At 36.8% G+C, this 16,655-nt stretch overlaps 4 protein-coding genes and 1 non-coding gene across 9 annotated transcripts; 3 read left to right on the top strand and 2 right to left on the bottom strand.

Annotated features, from left to right (window-relative positions):
• Positions 1 to 639: 639 nt before the first annotated feature.
• On the top strand, positions 640 to 2,687 carry LOC109178285 (mitochondrial inner membrane protease ATP23 homolog). Its single transcript, XM_019327910.1, has 5 exons — positions 640 to 824; positions 965 to 1,086; positions 1,583 to 1,717; positions 1,823 to 1,906; positions 2,211 to 2,687. The coding sequence occupies exons 1-5, from the start codon at positions 710 to 712 to the stop codon at positions 2,337 to 2,339; spliced, it is 585 nt and encodes a 194-aa protein (XP_019183455.1). The 5' UTR covers positions 640 to 709; the 3' UTR covers positions 2,340 to 2,687.
• An 83-nt stretch (positions 2,688 to 2,770) lies between these two features.
• LOC109178282 (glycerol-3-phosphate dehydrogenase [NAD(+)]) lies at positions 2,771 to 5,497 on the top strand. Of its 3 annotated transcripts, none has more exons than XM_019327904.1 (12): positions 2,771 to 3,197; positions 3,340 to 3,416; positions 3,510 to 3,582; positions 3,673 to 3,890; positions 3,967 to 4,074; positions 4,175 to 4,238; positions 4,319 to 4,356; positions 4,462 to 4,582; positions 4,654 to 4,708; positions 4,797 to 4,845; positions 5,043 to 5,242; positions 5,346 to 5,497. In XM_019327904.1, the coding sequence occupies exons 1-11, from the start codon at positions 3,014 to 3,016 to the stop codon at positions 5,223 to 5,225; spliced, it is 1,170 nt and encodes a 389-aa protein (XP_019183449.1). In that variant the 5' UTR covers positions 2,771 to 3,013; the 3' UTR covers positions 5,226 to 5,242; positions 5,346 to 5,497. The 3 variants fall into 3 exon arrangements, with proteins under 3 accessions (XP_019183449.1, XP_019183448.1, XP_019183450.1); XM_019327905.1 differs by having other exon boundaries at positions 2,799 to 2,912; positions 3,030 to 3,197; positions 5,043 to 5,497; XM_019327903.1 differs by having other exon boundaries at positions 5,043 to 5,497.
• A 170-nt stretch (positions 5,498 to 5,667) lies between these two features.
• Positions 5,668 to 5,739, bottom strand: TRNAT-UGU. The gene has a single exon. It is a non-coding gene; the product is annotated as a tRNA-Thr (tRNA).
• Positions 5,740 to 6,706: 967 nt separating this feature from the next.
• LOC109178325 lies at positions 6,707 to 10,569 on the top strand. Of its 3 annotated transcripts, none has more exons than XM_019327958.1 (9): positions 6,707 to 6,989; positions 7,120 to 7,433; positions 7,816 to 7,959; positions 8,449 to 8,574; positions 8,665 to 8,784; positions 8,962 to 9,048; positions 9,150 to 9,208; positions 9,861 to 10,011; positions 10,098 to 10,569. In XM_019327958.1, exons 2-9 carry the CDS (start codon positions 7,128 to 7,130, stop codon positions 10,170 to 10,172), a joined length of 1,068 nt encoding a protein of 355 aa, XP_019183503.1. In that variant the 5' UTR covers positions 6,707 to 6,989; positions 7,120 to 7,127; the 3' UTR covers positions 10,173 to 10,569. The 3 variants fall into 3 exon arrangements, with proteins under 3 accessions (XP_019183503.1, XP_019183502.1, XP_019183504.1); XM_019327957.1 differs by having other exon boundaries at positions 7,076 to 7,433; XM_019327959.1 differs by lacking the exon at positions 7,816 to 7,959 and having other exon boundaries at positions 7,076 to 7,433.
• Positions 10,570 to 10,774: 205 nt separating this feature from the next.
• On the bottom strand, positions 10,775 to 16,365 carry LOC109178324 (pentatricopeptide repeat-containing protein At4g35850, mitochondrial). Its single transcript, XM_019327956.1, has 13 exons — positions 16,213 to 16,365; positions 15,978 to 16,113; positions 15,723 to 15,885; positions 15,084 to 15,149; positions 14,895 to 14,992; positions 14,414 to 14,531; positions 14,118 to 14,324; positions 12,867 to 12,943; positions 12,003 to 12,096; positions 11,788 to 11,853; positions 11,604 to 11,681; positions 11,365 to 11,466; positions 10,775 to 11,196 (listed from the first exon to the last, which is right to left on the bottom strand). Exons 1-13 carry the CDS (start codon positions 16,235 to 16,237, stop codon positions 11,104 to 11,106), a joined length of 1,323 nt encoding a protein of 440 aa, XP_019183501.1. The 5' UTR covers positions 16,238 to 16,365; the 3' UTR covers positions 10,775 to 11,103.
• Positions 16,366 to 16,655: the final 290 nt, after the last annotated feature.

Genomic DNA, 16,655 nt, shown 5'->3' with positions numbered 1-16,655 from the left:
CTTTGGAACCATGAGATTATGAATTTTCTGTTATAAGATTATGAATTTTCTGTTATGAGATTATGAATTTTCAGTTATGAGATTATGAATTTTCTGTTATGCGATTATGAATTTTCTGTTATGAGATTATGAATTGTCATTACATTCATAATTTCGGACATTCATAAATTATGAATTCATGCCTGCACATTCACTTTGGAACCATGCCAACATATTCCCATCCGAAATCACGGACATTCATAAATTATGAATCCATGCCTGCACATTCACTTTGGAATCATGCATACACATTCACTTTGGAACCATGAGATTATGAATTTTCTGTTATAAGATTATGAATTTTCTGTTATGAGATTATGAATTTTCAGTTGTGAGATTATGAATTTTCTGTTATGCGATTATGAATTTTCTGTTATGAGATTATGAATTTTCATAAAATTCATAATCTCATAACAGAAAATTCATAATTTGATCAAATGCGCGCCGTTAACTCCACATCCGCGAATTTTTTTTTTTTTGCCTAAAAACGATGTCGTTTTGCCTTGTGTTCACCATTCTCGGTGAACACGATTCCATGGCATAATTTGCGCCTAATGAGTCCCTGGGGCCTATTGCCCAATTGGGCTGAAATTAAAGCACCCGGCCCGAAAAAGCTCAACTGGGAAAATCACTGGCATCACTGCTCCTTGCTCGTCTCTGAGCAAAACCAATGGAAACAGGTAAGGAGGCGGGTACCGGTATCGCCTCCGACGGCAAGTCTTCTGCTGTGAAAGGCGGAAAGACGGTGGAAGAATGCCAAGGCATGATTCAAAAGAGCCTTAGAAGTAAACTATCTATCATGATTTTTACCTCTCTTAATTTTCAGAATTTTTTAATATAATTTGTAGGGTTTAAGGTTTTGGATTCTGACATGTGCGCAAATGTGTATTTTCGTTTCCATTTTCAACTGTGATATGCACTCCAGCTCCAATGGTGAAGTTTTTGAGGGAGCATATGGAGAAAGCTGGTTGCGGCGTTGGTGAGAAATTCTTTAAGGCTATACACTGCGATCAGAGCGTCGGTGGCGGTTATGTTCCCGGCGAAGGGGTAATTATCCTCACCCTATCATATTCATCCATCATAACCATTTAGTTTTTACTTTTTACTGTTTCATTTCCTTTTGTTTTTGTAGTCATTGCTTAAATCCATTCACATATTAGTTCTGCACATTCCACTTCGTAGTGATCACGTTTAACTCCAATATCACTCAGTTAAACAGTTGCTGAATACTGCTAATAATCTCGATTTCCAAATTTGCCAGTTATTGGTTCTCAAATTCTGTAGGCTTTTTTCCTAAATGGCAATGTAGGTTTATAGATACAGAATGAGGGGGGGGGGGGGGGGGGGCGGGGCTGGACATTAGTTGAAAATATGCGGGTGTAAGTGTCTGTTCTAAAAAATGTTGCAACAGATGCTTAGGTCTTCAACTTTTAGAATTGTTTGCTTATCTATCCGGTTTCATTATGCACTGAATCCTTATGGTGTTTTTACTGGATTGGATTGTATTCTGAGGTACATTCCCGGGTGGCTTTGCTTTATTCAGGTAGTTGTATGTAGCAACCACATGAACATTCAAGACGAGGTAAACCAAGTGGTCATCCACGCACTCATTCATGCATATGATGACTGTCGTGCAAATATAGACTGGACTGATTGCGCTCATCTTGCTTGCAGTAAGGTTTGTCATCGAAACACTGCTCTTTTGGTTTGAATTTGAGTCTAACCCTTTTAAGCTTCTGTTCTTCTGTTTATTATACCGACTTTCCTTGCCTACTTATCTTAGATTAGAGCAAACCATCTGAGCGGTGATTGTCATTACAAGAGGGAGTTCCTTCGAGGCAACTTAAAGATAAGGGGTCATGAACAGGTGAGTTAACTATGCTACTGTCTGGTTACTTAACATTCTTTTAATCGGCCAATACTTTAACCTTTTTCCTTTATTATGGTATGGTGTGACCTATTGTACACGCATTAGCTTTGTCTGATGGTAGTTGGAAGTAACTCGATTTGTAATTGATCTCTTTTTTCATCCCTTTTGGTTAGAAACTTTGTCATGTAGAATTATCCTAGGTAGATGGCCTTACAAGTTACAACTTTGTCGTCTTTATGATACATGTCAATTTGGCCCTATTAGTTTCTGACGAACTTTTGTTCTATTCTAACTCATGAAGGAGTGTGTGAAGCGACGAGTGATAAAGGAACTGACCCCTCACTTCTCGGAAACTGCTGCCCGAGATGCCATGGAAGCTGTCTGGGAGACATGTTACAATGATACTAAGCCCTTCGACAGAGCTCCTTAAAGCTTGCAGAATCCAAGGGGCATTTTTTGTAAGCTGGTGAAGAGTGGACTAGTGGAGAGCATCAATACACACAATTGCATTCTTTTTTTTTTTTTTTTTTTTTTTTTTCATTCCATTTTCTCGACTTCTCGTGTCTAACTTATCACATGAATTTGTATTGCGGAGTAGTATTTTTTGTTAGGTAATTGCTAATCGACTCAAACCTAGAAGGTTAATGGTTATCGAGCTAATTGTTTGACCAGACTAGCTTGAATCTAGAAGCGGGTGGTTACTGAGCCAATTGCCTAATCAACCGAGCTCATACTTTCATTTACTATATGTACAATAAGAAATGTAACTCTTTTTGGATTTCAACTGCGAGCACTTGTTTTCTATCTTCCTTAAAAGTTAAAACTTCAGTATTAAAATTGCAATCAAAGTGTCTAGCCAAACCTTAGAATTTTCGAAAGAGAAAACGGCAATAATGTTGTTTTAATGGATGGTTGGATGGAAAGAGATTGATTTCGTCTTCATTCATTCATAGGGCAGATCGCCGGATTTAGCATCACACATCCACACGCATTGTTACTCTCGGTACGTGCCTGCCTTCTCCGCCCGACATCCACCATTTATATATCCCTTTTCTCTGAATTCTCTACTCAATTCGTCCATTCTCCTTTCTAATCTCTCTCTTCATGGCTCCCTCGAGAGATTCCAAGCAGTTGGACGGAGAAACCAATGCCAATGTTTCGTCCGGCAACGCCGCCGGAGCACCGGACAACAACAAATCGAGAGTCACCGTTGTTGGCAGCGGTAACTGGGGCAGTGTCGCCGCTAAGCTCATTGCATCCAACACCCTCAAGCTCAACTCTTTCCACGGTTTGCATTTCTCTCTTTTCTGACTGTATACTGTTCGACGAAATTACCAGCCCAAACTGCCAACTTAGTATTACCCTTTAGTGCCGTAAATCATAATGTAATATCGATCCGAACTTGAATTTTGGGTATTTCTCTGTTTTAGATGAAGTGAGGATGTGGGTATTCGAGGAGGTGCTTCCAACTGGTGAGAAACTATCCGAGGTCATCAACAAAACCAATGTATGCTCCTCGGCTTATTTGTCGTTTACTTATGCCTCCTGCAATCTTTGTTAACTCTAATATGGGGAGGGCATCTCCCAAATTTTGGTGCAGGAGAATGTTAAGTATCTACCCGGTATTCAGCTTGGTAAGAACGTTATTGCCGACCCTGACCTTGAACACGCAGGTACAGCGAATTAATGTAGTATTCAACAACATATGATGTTGTGCAACATTAACAGCTTTGACATCTTTTGCTGGGGAAACTGTGCTGCAGCGCGAGATGCTAATATGCTAGTGTTTGTTACTCCGCATCAATTCATGGAGGGCATATGCAAGAAGTTAGTTGGGAAGATTAGGAAAGATGCTGAAGCGATTTCTCTAATTAAAGGGATGGAGGTCAAGATGGAGGGTCCATGCATGATCTCCACCCTCATCACGGAACAGCTTGGAATTAACTGCTGTGTTCTAATGGGGGCAAACATCGCTAATGAGGTTGCTTAAATTCTGTGCTTAGTTCACCTGTAGTAGTTGCCAATAGTGTGGATAACGACTCAAGCTATAAATGCAGATTGCAGTGGAGAAGTTCAGTGAAGCAACAGTAGGATACAGGGAAAACAAAGAGATTGCACAAAAATGGGTTCAGCTATTCAATACGCCGTACTTTATGGTCTCAGCTGTGAGTACATACAGCATTTGAACATTAGTTAATAGCAAGCCGTATCATAGTGTTTAGATCCAGTGATCTTATCTAGAGTTTTCATTGGACAATTCACCAGGTCCAAGATGTCGAAGGGGTTGAACTATGTGGTACCCTAAAAAATGTTGTGGCCTTGGCAGCAGGTATATATGCTTGTGCTGTTCCCTTTTCATTTGCAACTTATGGATTCCCTCTTCATTTTATTCCATTGCTGACATGATAGGATTTGTTGACGGCCTGGAGATGGGAAACAACACAAAGGTAATGGCGCGAAGATAGAAATCGTTTAATGGTTTTGCTCCCATTCCTGTTTAACTTACACCTCTATTAATTTCCTAAAATCAGCCCTTTTCAAATGTCTACTAGGCTGCAATAATGAGAATTGGGTTGAGAGAGATGAAGGCGTTTTCCAAATTGCTATTCCCATCTGTTAAAGAGAGCACATTTTTTGAGAGCTGCGGTGTAGCAGATGTGATTACTACTTGCTGTAAGTATAAACAAAAACTCAATTCTTTCCCGGTGCAATTATGGTATGTGATCATGTGCCTTGAAACGCAGTAGGAGGAAGAAACAGGAAATGTGCCGATGCTTTTGCAAAGAACGGGGGAAAGAGGTCTGCATTATAGTGTATTTGTCCACAATGAAGTAATTAGAAGGTTACATTGTATGCTGATGCTTATATATCACCCCTGTATGCATAGGTCTTTCGATGAACTTGAAGCCGAGATGTTGCAGGGCCAAAAACTCCAGGTACACCAAACTGCTATGGGGTACATTGAACTGTTCTTGCCAAGAACATGAAAAGAACCATTAACAAAAAATACTGCATATGAATAACTTATGAAGGAGATCACCATTTCACATTCAGATTAATATAGTAGATCCCATGGACATTGGAGATCACCATTGATCTTTCCTTTTATTCTTGTGCCGCATTTATAATGTAGGGCGTGTCAACAGCAAAAGAAGTGTACGAGGTTCTAAGATATCGGGGATGGTTGGAGCTGTTCCCTCTTTTTTCCACTGTTCATGAGATCTGCACCGGTCGTCTTCCTCCATCAGCCATAGTTGAATACAGTGAGCACACCCCTAGATTTTCTTTGGTGGGAGGTTCTGCTAATTATTTCTGAAGTCCAAACAGAATAAGGTGATAGTTCTAGGATACACACCAAACTTTTTTTTTTTTTCTTTTTATGTACCTCTTGTGTATTACTAGCCTGGACAAGGGTGATTTATCCTTGTCGGGTTAGGGTGATAAGGCGAGTTTCACCTAGAGTGCATCTTCGAGTAGTGATTGCCAGCTTTCCTGTAGATCAAAGTGTGGGCAAAGCTTGAAGTGAACATTTATTTGTTTTCCTTAAAATGCCACGAGCAAACAAAATCATAATTTGAATTTGAAGATTGGGTTGTGCGTGTATGATAGGTAGGAATGATCGCGATTTGAACTAAATGGAATATTGTAGAAAATAGAAATGGAACTAAAACCGTAACCATCCCAATTTGTCACCCTTCAATTACTACTCAAAGTGTGCTCTCTTTACCCAGTAAACCAACCCAATTCGGCATAAAAATTGCCCCCATGCAGGATCGAACTACAGACCTTCAGTTTACAAGACTGACGCTCTACCACTGAGCTATAGGGGCTTTGTTGGCCATTAGTCGGTTATTTTCTTGGCAACTGATGAAAAAAATGAACAACAACAAACTACTACAGCTAAGAAACTGGTTAAAAAGTTGTATTAGATGTAATCTCATATGAAAAATGGCATGATTCTTATCAAATGTCTTAATTTTATTAATATGAAATAAATAAAAAAAAGAAAATAAAAATTATAACATGCTACATCAAAGGAATAGTATAATATTAATTTTTATATTCTCCTCAATGTTTTGATCAAAGAAGTAGAAGTATACGCGCTCTTAAATGTATCATTAGTATTTTAAAAAATAAAATGTTAAGTACTATTGCAATTGTCACCCATAAAATGCTAATTTATGTAACAAAATGTTAAATTACAATTATATAATATTCAGTATCTATCTAATTATGCATTGTATAAAATAATGTGTAATGGTAATAAATGTAAAAGTATATAATATGGTGTTTTAAAAAATATAATATAAAACTTTAAATTTTTAGTCTCACGTTTAAGGTATGTTTAGAGCATTTACACCAATCTTTTTTTCTTCTTCTTTTTTTTTTTTGTGATTTTTTAAATAGTAAAAATTAACTGTGCAATTTTTACACAAATGGAAGAGGGAGGTTTTTAGTGTGTTTTTCTCCGGTAAGTATAAAAATTTTGTGAAGTCCACCGATTGAGAAATGGAAACAAAGCATAATGTTTTTCTCCACGTGTTGAAAATGCAAACGACCAGCTATTGCACGCGCCCGCTAGACGCATGAATAGACTTTATTCTATTTTGTTGTTTTTTTATTTTTTATTTTTATTCCTCTTCTCTCTATTCTCTCTCTCCTACATGACTATGACAAAATTCTTAAAAAAAAAAAACAAACAAACAAAGCCTTCTATAAGTTTGTGGGGCAGGGGTGGTGAAGTGGCGGCGGGGACATGTAAATATGAAATATGTAACGTAATGCGTTACGGCGTGGAAACTCAAGGTCGAAGCGGGGAAATCCAAAGGCGAGATTATGAACTGTTTAGGAGTTGGAATGCAAAATTGCAAATAGCGCCAAACATATTTTAATCCTGATTTCAGATGCAAAATAAGATAAATGCAAATCGGAATTGATGCTCTCCAGGTACAGGGCAGCGATTTATATTTCACCGCTAGTGCTTTTTAAGAACTTCAGGATTGCGTCTTAACCGGAATCAGTTTGTTAAACACCAGGAACTTCATCGGAACCCTAGCAGCGATCACTCTGCTCAATAGAGGTCGGTCGGATTCTGTTTTGTGTTTTTTTTTTTTTTTTCTACTTCCGTGCATAAACGCTTAGGTTTTGGTTTGTTTATCTGTACAGATCTCCTTATTCATGCGCATATAGTAGATTTGGTATCATTACAGAAACTATAATGGGCTGGGATGCTTCGAGTGGATGGAACAACCTTGAACCAGATTACTTTGGTTTCTATAAATGTGAGATAGCGGAATTACTATCTGAAGATGAAGATTTTCTGCCTTCTTCACTTCAGATTCCTGTATCAGCTGAAAATTTGAATGGAAACAAGGCTAGCCACCGCAGGAAGGAGTGTAATGGCGCAAGTTCTTCATCCTTATTTTCTAATTGCATTGGACCTGAAGTCTCTGGGATAAAAATGGTGCAGCTGAAATCACTGCTTCGTCAAGGTGTTTTTGCTCTTTCAGAGGAAGTTGATGAGGTCTGTGATGAATCTTTTTCTCCTTTCTTTAGCCTCCTATACGTTTTATTCTCCATTTCACTTCTAACCAATGCTTGACTACTGTATATATAATTGTTTTGGCACCAAAAAAAAAAAAAAGTGATGCAACATCTCTTTTTGATAAATTCCAATCTGAAATTCATTATAATGTCAACCATAGTTCTGATGGTTACTGTTTTTGTATTGGCTATGACTTTCTTATGACCCTTTCTTTGATCTGTTTAAGACATTTGTACCTGCATATGATAGTTTTGGCTTAGAAAGAAATATGCTTCAATCATATGTTCAGTGAAGATAATCTGAACCTCAATTACTATATGCTAATGGTGAAATCTATTTCCACTGGTTACTTTAATTGCAGAAGGTGGATTTTGTTTTTAATATATGCCGGCTACAGTCATTTCTGAGATTCAATGGGAGTTTAATAACTAGTTCTTCTGCTGGATCTGACTTTGATCAAGGGAATCCTTGTAAGAAGCTCAAACCTTCTACTTTGTCTTCGCCAGTAAGTGTCTTCACTTGCTTTCATGTCTATTGTTGACTTGTTGTTGTTGTGATTATCAGCGTTTTAAATGGTATTCACTCTCATGTCTCATGTACTGACCTCTTTTTTGTATTTGGCATTCTATAGTATTGTTGGTTCTACTAGTAATTCCTGTGTTTGTTGCAAACCTGTTAGTTTAACTTGCTGAAAGTATAGCAAAGGTTCATTGGAGGCAGTTGTAGAGAAAGTAGTGAGTCTAACCAGTTAGGTTTCGTTGGAGAGGCAGAAGAAAGATTGCATCACTGCCTACTAGAATAATTTTACAAACATAAAAACATTTTATAGATTTTTAGTTTCTCACAATTTATTGCAATTAATACAAATGGCTCAATAGGGTTTAGTTCTTTATCATTTCTAATCCTTTTTTTCTCTTAAATTTGTTAATTTGTTTGCAAATATTAATTCATTTTTATATTGGCAAGTTTATGTTTGAAATTTTGGTTCATTCAGGCTTCAGATTGTCAAGATGTTGGTGTCTCAGCATCAAGAGGAGAAATATCCAACAATACTGAGAATAGATGTACTGAATCCCATACTGAAGCCCCTCAGGGGAGATCTAGTCCAGAGGGGACAAAGGTATTAGGCTATTAGCTGTTTGTTGTTTCATATGCTTCACTTACCCAATCAATATATATAATTTACTATTCTTGGACCATTTTCTGCCAGCCTTTCCACAATGCCTGCAGACCTGATGGCGACAAGGGAACAGAGTCTTTGCTAATGAATGAGAAAAATAGTGATTGCCTTTTAGGTATAAATGTTGGAGCTGCTAAAGAAGATCAAGACGTAAGACCACCTTTACTATGGTGTTTTCCAGTGTGTTTGTCCCCAGGGTGTTTTATGGACTGAGTTTGATGACTTTCTTCCAATCTGTGCATGCAATATGACTTGTCCACAAATCATTTTATGTCCATGAAGTTTTGGTATATTCCTTAATTAATTGATCTTTGCTGACTTTTTCAGGTTGATGATTTGCCATTCCTCCTCCAGAATGACAGTTCAACTGTTGAGGAAGTGCTTAAGAAGCATTCAGATGATCTTTCAGTAATGGTAATTAAATTTTCTCTTTTTGAAGCCCCACACAGCCATTGCTCTTTCATTCTACAACAATCAGGAAATATGATTGTTGATCTCAATGTTACTTTTGGCAGCTTGAGAAAATGGAGCAGAAACTTGAAGAACTACTTGATATTGTGATGTCAAAGTGCAGGTAATAATTCTCTCAACAGTGATGAGGGTTAGGTTATTTTTCCTCTCTGTATAGTATGGAGTATTAGTTTCCAACAGAATATTTTGTCATTTGCTTAGTTAGCATTTTGCTTATCCCATATCTATTTTGTTTTGCAACTTCTAGGAAAGTTTAAGTTGGTTACTGGATTGGTTATCATTTTACCTGTGGTATAAATCTATCTTGTAAGATCTGGGAGATTATTGTGGTCAAAAAGGTGTGCTTCCATGATTTTCTACAGTTGTGATGAGACATTATCTCTTTCAAATCATTGAAACATGATATGTCAACTCTGTGAGTTTGTAACTGTAGTCCAGCTTTGCACAATATTATCCCTATTGTGTGTGGAAGGAAATAAGATATAATGGAAAGACAAATATGATCTGTCAAATAGCAGAGCCAGGTTGGATTCTGGAACAACCCACAGGGGAGGCATGACAAAGTATGATCTGTCATCTGCGTAGAACACTTCTAAGTAGTGGATTTTTAAGTAAGCAGGGTTGGGTTTTGAGTGACAAGGTCGGATGGAGGAGGGGGGTGGATGGGGTATTTAGATGTGCACTGGGCCCACAGATGGCTTTTTGTTGCTTGTTACTTATTGTGTTAAAAGTTGCCACCTTGGGATAATTGGCAGGTTGATGACCCTTTCTGAGAAACAACAGCTCCAAAGGATGATAAAGAACTTGCCACCAAGGAATCTTGACAGTGTTGTGAAGATTATACAGCGTCATAGGAAATCGAATGCAAATTCATGCCATGAGATACATATTGATTTGGAAAAAGAGGTAAATAAAAAGTACAAAATGTGAATGTGGATGATAGTTAGTTACCGGACCCTAAGGCTTAGGTGTTCGCTGTGGGTGTATTGCAGGATAATGTAACACTATGGCGATTGTATTTCTACATTGAAGCGGTTGAAAATGCTAAGAAGCTCCGTAATGGTTGATAACTGATGATTCAACTCCAATTGCCAGAGGTGTCACATGTCTGGTGTAGCAGGGTACTTCATGCAGTGTCCCTAAGGGTCGACATTGATATGAGCTGCAGCATGTATTCGGCCTTCCCTAAGAACTGCTTGAAGCCTTCTAGACATGCGATTTGAGAGCGTCAAGTCCAACCCTCATGTGGAGAATATGTGCATGATAAAACATCAGCATTTTTTGTTTTAATATTCTGCCTGATTTTGTCTGTTTGTTTTATTTTTGGTTTATAGACGGGACTACTACAAGTAGTCTAATGAATCAATGCGAGAGCATGAACCGTTCAATTTTATGGAGAACAGTAGCACACTAAAGTTTTGCTTGGCTCTCCAATTTCAATTGATGTCCTCTACATGTGGAATCTTCAATGGGTCCTTTAAAGCCGGCAAATTATTCTGTGGATCCGAGTTCAAAGATATATAATTTACGTACTAAATATTCACAATTTGTGATGACGACTCTGTATTCATAAATTCTCAAAATTTGAAAACATAATTTATATTCTAGATGTTCACAATTTCAATACTAAAAATACACAATTTAAGACCAGAGTTCACCTTGCATGGTATAACAAAGGTTTAAAGCCTAATTCGGCTAGTCTTTTTTTGTAACTGAAAATCTACATACAAATGGGACACAATCCTGATGTTCAGTTCCAGGAAAATCAATTTTCAGCTAGGCTGTGAAATTCATGATAAAATTATAATGACATTCATTCTAAAGAACCATAAAAGGAGTGTTCCTAAGTAAAGTTGTTTCCTTGTATGAACCATAAAATCAATCTATCACCTAGAGTGACAGCACTTGCCTTGTCAAGTTCAAAAAGAGGAAACAAATGATAGCAGAATAAAGGTAAAAAGTGGACCAACTGTTCCTTGAGTTCACCTTCTCTCCTACCTAGTAAGTTCTTCTTCCAAACCTTCTTTTCAGATCATTATATGTTTTCTCTACAAGCATCCGCCGTGGATCATCTGCTGGTACCTCTCGGTCCTGAATTTACAAGTTTTTGCATTTAAAAAAATATAAGTACATACAGCCAGAAGCCAATTTGCAATATAGTGAATTCGGTATGTACGACTTTAGAACCTTCATTTCATAACAATTATAGAAATAATGACAATCAGGTTTGTCATGAACAGAGTAAGAAAGATTTCTTACCTTCAGCCCTTGGTAATATGCCTCAACAGCATGAAGTGAGATATTAACATTGCGCCCCACCATCAAGTCCCAAAGTAAATTGGCAACTGTATATCCGCCACTCTGCAAGCAATTATCAGATAGATATTATTAAAAGACTGCCAAAATTAATGAGCATAGAGAAGGGTTGAGACTAGTGTCTCAGAGTAATATTATCCAATGATAAGTAACACAGGAGTAACATAATTTTCTTCTCCAACCTTTTCACCAGCAGCTGCAAGGAGGAGATCAGTTCCCATCTTTGGGCTCAGGGTAAAATTCCTTTGATTCATTGCTAACTGAAGAAAGACATACAAGCAAACTGTGACTATTTTGAAAAATAACAGCCAAAATAAATAAAATTATAGATAATCATAATAATGCAATAAGATCTCAAAAGTGTACCAGCGTGTCCTGAGCAATTTGCATTCCTCTGGTAGTATACCCAACCATTGCTCCTTCTATCAGAGTCTTTCAAAAAGAAAATGTTTATTAGTTGCATTCATCCGGAAATACAGAAACACAACAGAAAACAGAGCTAATTCATGAGCTATGAGGAAAAAAAAAAAAAAAAGACGAGGACATGCAAGCAGTTTCATTCATTTTATTTTAAAACATACCACATAAAGCTCTATAATGGGTGGTCTTTCAGAGTTCATGTAGTCCTCAAAAACTTTAAGACCACGATCTAAGTCCCCTGTATGTAGATAGCACCTGCATGTATATTGCAATCAAATTTTGGTACTGCAAACTTTAGCAAAATCACCAGAACAGGTTTCCCCAACACCAGTGTGCACAAGATTCAGAAGAACCAAGAATGATCAAAAATAAAATAAAATAAATAAAGATGAACACAGCTTTCAAAACAAATTTAAGACACTTGAGTTGATAATGTAGTATTCATATTTCAAGTACTTTCAGCACCCCAAAGGGGCAGCTGTGCATGCAATATGTTTGAGAATGCAACTTGACACTAACCAATGTGAGGTCTGAATTTGACATGCAGCATATTACACCATATTTACATATGAACATGTTGGTTTGTTGAGGGTAAATATAATATAAAACAACATATGTGCCTGTTCACAAAAAGATTAAGCTCTTAAGCTTCTGGTTTCTAGCTCAGTAGCTCTATTGGTCAAAGAATCTAGATTAATAGCTTAAGACATTCATTCTATCTGCTAAAAGCTGTATTTTGGATTCCTGTTCTGAGGTCTTACCATAACCCTTCCACCATTCCACATGTTATGTATACCCTTTTCCCGCCTCTGATGTGGTTGGTTAATCTCCAACTGGGTTGTTAACAACTTAACATAATTATATACATATTACTCCCATATAAAAATTGTGTGCATCTATCTGGAGTGCTTTTTCTACATACAATTTAAACTGAAAAGTCCTTCAAACTTAATAAAATGAGCTTGCACAATACACTGACAATATTAAAGTACAAGTAATATGTAAGTGCTTTGACAATAACGTACCTCATGAGTTGCATCAGGATGAACACATCAGGTGTTTTACCATCCTTTTCAAGCATCTGATGAAGTGTATCAATAGCCTGCCATGGATAAACAGAATTTGGACCAAATTGACCTATGAGAAATGAACCAAATGACTGACTACATAGATATTTTTGCCATAACAATATAACATGAAATAGAAATCCTTAAACATGAGGAAACACTGAGTGGATAAGGATCCCTTTTCAGACAGGTAAGCTGCCATCACAACAATGAAAAGACAGATACACCCAAGTAGGAAAAGTTAAAGGTAAACAGGATTATAGCTTAAAATGTAAAATGGATCGAGTTAATGGGTATTACACAGTATAGGTTAAGATATTGGCTTAAAGTTGAACCATAAATAGTAGACTAATGGTCTCCAAATTAAGTTGATGATTTAGGGGAGGTTTTTTTCTTTCTTTATTATTCTTCTTTCTTTCTTTCTTTTTTTTATTGTTTAAAAGGAAGAATTATTTAAAGTTTATGGCAATGATTACATAGTAACTGAAAAAAAAGTATCTTTTTTTTTTTTTTTTTTTGGGGGGGGGGGGGGGGGGGGGGGGGTGGTGCAGAAAAAGAGAGAGTATCAAATTAAGAACAGAAGAGTTTGCCAATGTCCAAAGATACAATGAAGATGTAAACTACTACTCCCTCTGTCCGATTTTGTTTGTTTGGTTTAACGAGTCTTGACTCAAGTCATTTACAATTCAATTTTGTGTACTATTTAATTTAGTATTAGTATATAACAAAATTATATATTTAGAAACTGCATTAAAAGTACTATTAAATACAAATACTCAAATTTAAAATATATATATATATATATATGAAAAAACATTAAAGCAAATAAGAGAAGAGTTTGTTTGACCAATGAATAGTAAACAAGACTAAAATGGGATAGAGTGAGTCCGACATTATTATGAATCAAGGGTGTTTTTTTTTTTTTTTTAAAGTACAGAATATCTCTTAGATCTTTCAAAAAAGGGTCTCATACATTTTGTACAAGGATGGCTATGATAGGATACACACCTAGCTAACTAAAAGGCAATGTATTTGTTTACCTTGAATAAAGTATAAAACAAGGCAAAATGGCTTGTCAATAATGCATGCATGCTATCTGCAGTTAGTTTGGAAAAGAAGAGAGCTCCACTCCAAGTGGATTGAATGCAATTATGGATAAGCCATGTAGAAAGGGAAGAGCACAGAATCTTGACAATGTAGCTAAAGTACCTCCACATTTTTCAGATCCGCACAAGCATGAAATGCAACATGGTACACAGTTAACTGCTTATTCAAGAATGCACGTCGATTTACAAACTCAGCAGTAGGGGTGTGGTAAAGTTCTTCTTCAGAAGTAATTGTCATAAATCTTTGAGGAATATCTCTCGGAGCTTCAACCTCTGACCAACTCTTTGACTGCTCAACAAGCTCAATAATCTTCCCCACAAAAGAAAATGAATCAGGATAATTGAAATGTATGAATCAATCAAAACTTGTTAGAGTATGTAGGTTTAATTGCACATTACTTTAGAAGCTACATCATCAGCAAGAGGTTCCTGATTCTTGTGAGCAGCTATAAGTCCAGCATAGCAATATTTGTTCAAACCCACAGCAGCTGCAGTCATATCTCGAACAATTGCATATCTGCGACATTAAGAAGTTCTGAATTGGATGCTAATGAGAATAAACATGCGCTTGTGTGTTCAGCCTTGCCAGTGACCAAACAAACCAAAGCTCATAGCCAAATAGGCTTCACAACAGACCAAATACTAAGGCACATGACATAAGTTCAAATTACAAGTGGAAAAGTATTTTTTGGCAAGAAACAACAAAATGGAAACCGTTTGGTCAAATGAATATTATTTCAGTAGATTGCTGAAAATTTCCTGATCCAGGCATCTGTAACATGACTCTAGCTAGTTTAACCTTTCTTACCATTACACATCCACAAGTTTCAAAATAATATTTATTAGAAGGGAATATCAGAACATCAAAAAAATTTCTTACACTTGATCTAGTCGACCTTCAGCTGCACATGCATTAAGTAGACAGACATAGGTTTGTCCAGATGGCTTGACTTCTGATCGTTTCATTTCTTCTAAAACCTATGCTTCAAATTAAAGACAGAGAACAAAATAAATATCACTAAAGTTAGAAATTATTCAGAGATTGATAAGATAAGAAAAGTGGGCATACCCGGATTGCTTGATCAGAGTTCTTGCATTTGCCACAGGTAGAAATCAAGAAGTTGTACAAAGCAACCTATGGAATAAAGCAAAGACCATTGTTGATCACATGTGATATCACCAAAAATGCTAAATCTAGAATGCAATGATCAAACGTTGAGTGCAAAAAATTAGACATCTATCCAGTAAACTCACCCAAGCTGGTAATGCTTAACATGGTTGTTTACTGATATAAATGGATAATGAGGTGAGGAAGTATAATTCATTTACAGAGAACATTAAATTAGAGGAGAGAAAAAGTTCAAGATAATATTTCATAGTCCACCTGCACTAACTCACTAAGATGTTTTAATAATACAAATTTAAGGGGAAAAAACATCAGTCTTACTTTGTTATGGATTGTTTCTTTATGTTTGTATGTGTAGCATGTGTGATAGAGTGCAGTTAAGATGCAACATCTATAATGCATATATTAATTATTAATATCCCCCAAGTTTCAGACAAGAAGGGAGCAGAGAACAGGCATTACTTCAAATTCATAATGAATACTCTCCTAATGAGTTGCCACTACAGAAATCCATAAAAGGAAATGTTCAAATAGTTAAGACAAACTGATAACACTAGCACTTGCTAATTAGAGTACACATACATCTGGAACCAAACCCATGGCTTTCATTTCATCCTTGAAAAACAGTGCATCTTGCAATCGAGCACCTTTCATAGTCCCCACTATCAGCGAATGAAATGTATCCCTCTCTGGCTTTACACCATCCAGCATCATGTCATCATACACATCCCTCAGCAAATAATGTCTGCTCGTATCACACAAATGCACCTTAAATTTACAGACCGAAATTATATGTACACATAAAATTAAATAAATAATGTTCAGAAATGCAGTCACCTTCGCTGAGAGGTGATGGAGGTTATAACGGTGTTGTACTCGGAGTCATTGTTGGCATAATTTCGCTTGGCGTACTCCTCAGGCGACGCCGCGAAGAATCTTCGCCCGACGCCTCGAAGCAGCAAACGGTTATTACCTGAAAATGTATTGAAAAAAGTGAATCAGAAATTCAGAATTAGCTCAGCACTGATTTGGCGCTCTATCTGAGGGCTAAGCTTCAATGGAGGGAGCATACTAGCTAGGGTTTGGAGGAGCCTCATGATGATGGTGATGAGAAGTGATCACTTCGCTGCCGGAGACTGGGGACTGCGCATAAACCCTCGAGATTTCAGGTAATGAACTGAATAAGCCTACAGTGTTGAGGTATAGGTGCACGATAACACCGTGCACCCTAACCCAAGGAACTTTTATAAAGGGTAAAGAAGTCACGTTTTCGTAAATTATCCTAGTCGTTATTTGAAAATGTACTAATAAGTTCGAATCAATAAATTCAATAAACATCTCTTATTAAGGATCGATTTTGAGAATTCTTATGATTGTCAACCAACTCGACTTTGATTGTCCAAAATCACATTTCATTGCCTAATAATTTGACAATTTTTAAAATTTTTATTAGCATCATAATGGAAAAACAAACAAATACATAATAGATATAATAACTCTCCAAACTGTCTTTAT

The sequence above is a fragment of the Ipomoea nil genome, unplaced genomic scaffold (assembly GCF_001879475.1).
Source record: "Ipomoea nil cultivar Tokyo-kokei standard unplaced genomic scaffold, Asagao_1.1 scaffold0813, whole genome shotgun sequence".
NCBI classification, from domain to species: Eukaryota; Viridiplantae; Streptophyta; class Magnoliopsida; order Solanales; family Convolvulaceae; genus Ipomoea; species Ipomoea nil.
The sequence above is the reverse complement of the archived record's forward strand: the minus strand, read 5'-3'. Positions and strand labels throughout refer to the sequence as shown.